The 5,173-nt window shown below is 56.4% G+C and overlaps 1 protein-coding gene across 1 annotated transcript; it reads left to right on the forward strand.

The window, feature by feature from the left end:
- Positions 1-175: 175 nt before the first annotated feature.
- On the forward strand, positions 176-4,926 carry PTSG_11463 (uncharacterized protein; the record flags this gene model as incomplete). Its single annotated transcript, XM_004987461.1, has 9 exons — positions 176-589; positions 856-1,022; positions 1,273-1,646; positions 2,565-2,632; positions 2,881-3,713; positions 3,976-4,062; positions 4,233-4,377; positions 4,526-4,618; positions 4,794-4,926. Coding segments are annotated over 9 exons (2,314 nt in total), but the record flags the coding sequence as incomplete, so codon positions are not given.
- Between the last annotated feature and the right edge of the window lie 247 nt (positions 4,927-5,173).

Below are 5,173 nucleotides of genomic sequence, written 5' to 3' on the forward strand. Positions count from 1 at the left end.
CGTACACACACACACACACACACACACACACACACACACACACACACACACACACACAACACACACACGCACACAACACACACGGGTGTTCACACTTGCCCCATTTACCAACCTCCTCTGCATGGTTAAAACACCTCATCCAGCGCTGGCACAGTCCCGCCACCCGTCGTCCATGATGTCGCCACCGCCATCGGCACATGAACACGCGCACAGCGACACGGAAGCAGCGACACCCACACCACCAGCGCCACCAGTACCACCAGCATCATCATTATCATCAGCACTGACACCATCACCGTCGTCGCCAGACCCGTCGCGCACGACGCACGGGAAGCGGCGTGATGTGCGGGGCACGATTGGGCGGTATATTGAGGAGCCGAAGACAACGCACCACAGTGGTGATCGTACACACGATGACCCGTTTCAGCAGGTGGTTGTGCAGGAGTATGCAGACACGACGAAAGAGGGCATCAGTAAGCAGGCGCGTGATATTCAACTCCGTGCCATCGCCATTCGCTCAAAGAACGCAAAGCGGGAGACGGTGTTCCAATCTCTCGCCTCGAAGGCGGCAAAGACAGACGATTACGAGGTGTGTGTGTCTGTGTGTGCGTGGATGTGTGTGTGTGTGTGTTTGTCTGTGTGTGCATGTGTGTGTGTGTGAGGGACTTTACTGTGTGTGCTGTATTGCTGCTTGTGTTGATGTGTGCTGCTTGTGTGTTTGGTTGCACATGTCGTTCCCGCGATTTTAACTCCACACCATGTTTGGTCCCATCAACACACCACCTTGCTAATCCCATGTTTACACTCATATCATCACCACCACCACCACCATCCCCCCCAATGCTGTCATCGCAGGAGGATCTGATGGCGCGTGTGCGTGCAGAGAACGACGCGCGAATTGCAGATGCAGCACTGCACAGCAACAGCAACGACGACCACCTGGCCGGTGTTGTCGAGGGCGACACATCCCAGTTCCGAGCGCTGCTTGAGGAATTGGGGCCAGCGGCGAAGCACTCGAAGAAGTACGGTTGTTGTCCTGTCGTGGTTTGGTCATCTGAGGAAGCAGTGAGCGCGTGTTATATGTTTGCTTTACTGGTTTATGGCGTGTGAACCGCGTACCTTACACACGCACACACGCACACACACGCACACACGCACACACGCACACACGCACACACGCACACACACACACACACACACACACACGCACACACACGCACATGCACACACACATGCACACACACACACACACACACACACACACACACACAGCTCGTCGTTTGGGTTTGGGGACGAGGCGTTACTGTCTGAATCCACAACGGAGGACAACAGCGCTGCGTTGAGGCAACACGGCACCCAAGACCAACACGCAGCGTCCACCTACAACTACAATGGCAGCGTTGGTGCTGACGACAGCACGTACAAGCGTGGCTACGGCGGTGACAATGGCGATAATGATGACAACAACAACGACAACGACGATGATGATGATGAGGGTGATGATGATGAGGATTATGATGAAGGTCTTGCATCGTCATCGTCGCATGCATCGTATGACGTCAGCGCGTCCACGTTGCATGGACGTTTCGCCCTCCGCGATCCCATTCCGGGCCTGTCGTCCAGTGACACGGACATTTCAAGACTGGGTCGTCGCCACCACCACCACCACCACCACCACCACCAGCACCACCACCACCACCAGCACCACCAACAACAACAGCCGCAGCCCAGCGAAGGCGTTGTTCTGACGCGTTTCCAGATGAGTCACGACGTGGGTGGCAGCGCACTTTCCCCGTCGCCACCGTCGTCTACATTGTGGCAACAACAGCACTCACCACCTCCACAACAGCAACAACAGCACTCACCGCCTCCACAACAGCAACAACAGCACTCACCGCCTCCACAACAGCAGCAACGGCAGCATCAGTCGCGATACAGGGGCTCACCGCTACCGACGCGAGTGGGCAGTCAGCCTCAAACGCATTTGGCGCAGCGGGCCGTCTCTGAACGCGTCTCCGTAGACTCACCGACACTTGGGCGCAGGAGGTTGCACGATAGCATTCACATTCGCCGTGCACAGTCGCTGTCCTTGCTCGCATCATCCCCACCATCATCCCCACTGTCATCTCGCAAGCCTGATCATCGACAATCGCCCGTCCACCACCGCCACAGCCACCACCACCACCATCGTCACAGCCAACATCCACCCCACCCCCACCGTCTCCAAGCAAGCCAGCGGCGCGATGGTCGCACGTGGAGTGATCCTGGCCTCCTCCTCAGACGTACGACAGCCGGCATGCACGATGCGTGGCGTCAACAACTTGTGACGAGAGTGGCAGCGTGGCTGTGGCTGAGATTTTTGTGCATTGTGTTGCGGTGTGTGTGTGTGTGTATGTGTGTGTGTGTGTGTGTGTGTGTGTGTGTGTGTGTGTGTCCTCTGTACTCTTGTTGGTCTCACGCCATCCCACCCCTTGAGCTCGTTCTTTCCAAGTCTTTACTCACCGTATTGCCATCACCATTGCTACCATTGTCACCACTCACTCTTCATTTCCGTGCATCCGCAGACAAGCCAGGCCGCAGCAGCATCAAGCCGCCCTCAAGCCCGGTTCCTGCAAAGGCGAAACGCGTCAGGGTGAGTTTGGGTGTGTGTATGTAGGGGGGTGGGGTGTGTGTGTGTGTGCGTGTGTGTGTGTGTGTGTGTGTGTGTGTGTGTGTGTGTGTGTGTGTGTGTGTGTGTGTGTGTGTGTGTGTGTGAGGATGTGTGTGCGCGTGTGTGTGTGTGTGAGGATGTGCGCGTGCTTACCGTGTCATCAGTTGCCCATCCTTTCCTCCCTGCTCACTCCCTTCTCATCACCATTAACCGACCACTCAATCGCTCAGTGGGCGCGGGCGGTGACGGTTGTGGACACGGCTGGTCGCTTAAGCCCAGTTGTTCGCTCGCCACGAAATCCCCCCGTGCAGCACCGCAATAACCCATATTGCGGCTCTCCACTCCCGCAGCGCGCAGGCAGTGGGCGATCATTCTCCACCATCACGCCCGTTGTCGTGTCTCCGACACACGACAAGGTGCCTGGCAACACCAGTGGCAACAGTGGTGGCGATGGTGGCGATGGTGGTGAGAGACACCATCATGACAGCCAGCAGCAACGGCATGAGGGGCGTGGGTTGCGCAGGGACCAGCGCCACAGGACCAGCACCCCACCGCCACCTCGCTCCTTTTCTCCAACCGTTGATGTGGTGGCACGAGAGGCAGAGGATGCGTACATCACCATTGTCGCCAACAACAGCATGAGCAGCAGTACCAACACCACCACCACTGCCACCACCATGACCATCGGCAGGAGTACGACGCGTGAAACGAGGGCGCGTGCAAGCATCACACGCGGAGACAGCACCGACGAATACAGGGGGTTCGCAGACATTCACGACGACGGTGATGATGGTGGTGATGATGGTGACAGTGATGATGGTGGCGACCACCTTCGCGCCGGGAGGAGCAACGCTGACAACACACATACATCGCCGACGCCGGACACCAGCACGGGTCACGCATCACAGCGGTCACTGTATGCAAACGTGCCCGGTGTGATCAAAGGTGCCGTGTTGCAGCGAAGCTGGCTGGAAAACGATGTGTCATACCAGCCTGCCGACTACACGGCAACAGCTGTCCTTTCAGCTGGGGACGCGGATCCGCAGGACCCATCTTCCATCAGGTTGGAAATCATTTCAAAATGAGTTGTTTCACTTTTGAGCTTGCAATCATCTCCAGTTCTAGCGCTCCATGTTTGTGTGACGTTGTGTTGGGTATGCCTGGTGTTTGAATTGTGTGTTTGTGTGTTTGTGTGTTTGTGTTTGTGTGTTTGTGTGTTTGTGTGTTTGTGTGTTTGTGTTTGTGTTTGTGGTTGTGTGTTTGTGTGCACACTGGTATCTCACAGTGCACCCCCGTACCCCGTGTGTGTGTGTGTGTGTTTTCAGGTTCAATGCGAGCGGCATTGCAGCGGAGGACGGCGTTGATCGACGAAGTGTCGCCGGAACATATGTCGTCTTCAACAACCGCCCGCTGTGAGTTGCGCTCGCACGATGGAAAAGGAGGCACGAGAGGCAAGGAGGAGAGCCAGGACTTGTGAGACAGGAGGAGGGGAGGAGGGAAAGGGACATACAGAGAGGGGTTTGCAACGCACACTCACTCACTTACGTGCTGCTTGATTGGTTTGGATCTACCCTCGTCAAAGAAACCCGTGCGGACGGACAGGCATTGCTGGCCGCGGCGTTTTGAAACGCTGGGGACCAAATCCCACATTTCACTGCTTCGTCACGCGTTACGCACGCGATGCGTCGGGGAAACTGCTCATGACAAAGGGAGCCCAGAGCTTGGAGGTGCGCACGTGTGCTTGCGTGTGTTAGTTCAGGGGCGAGAAAGGGAACATGTGGCGCGTTTGTGTGTGCTGAAGTGGAGGGAGAAAGGATTCGTGGTCTTGCTCCCCGTCCCTGACACCGTTTGTTTGTTTGTGGCGCCCATGAGCAGGTGCTGCTGTTGCAATTCCCTGGCGGCGACTTTGATGCGCCACAAGTGAAATCCAACACAGCAGATGCATTTCTCTCCATGCTGCTGGACAAGGTGCGTGGCACGCTAACACAATCGCAGTGGTGTCCAATTCTACCTAGGTTGCAGTGCAAGGTTGACAGCTCGCAGACGCACCCACTCACCCACACACACACGCACGCATGTGATGTGTCTATCCCACCTTCACCACTGCCCATTGCACTCTTCCCCGCGCCTTGCACCACATCAGGGCCGCCACGACCTTCGCACGCTGTCCTCCCAATCCGCACGCGTGTCTGCGCTTCGCATCGATACAGCCGAGCTCTCGCGTCAGCTGGAGTCGACCCTTGGCGCCAAGCAGCCACTTCGCTCCTGCTACAAAGGTGCTCTTCGAACCGGTTTTGTGGCTGTGGCATGGTTGAGAGTACCACTTTTGCCATGCACATGCTGCAATGAGTCAGATGATGCATTGGCGAATGTGTGTGTGTGTGTGTTTTTTTTCCTCCCGTCTTACACCCCCGTCACACACACACACACACACACACACACACACACACACACACACACACACACACACACACACACACACACACACACACACACACACACACACACACACACACACACACA

The sequence above is a fragment of the Salpingoeca rosetta genome, assembly GCF_000188695.1.
Source record: "Salpingoeca rosetta unplaced genomic scaffold supercont1.94, whole genome shotgun sequence".
Lineage (NCBI taxonomy): Eukaryota > Choanoflagellata > Craspedida > Salpingoecidae > Salpingoeca > Salpingoeca rosetta.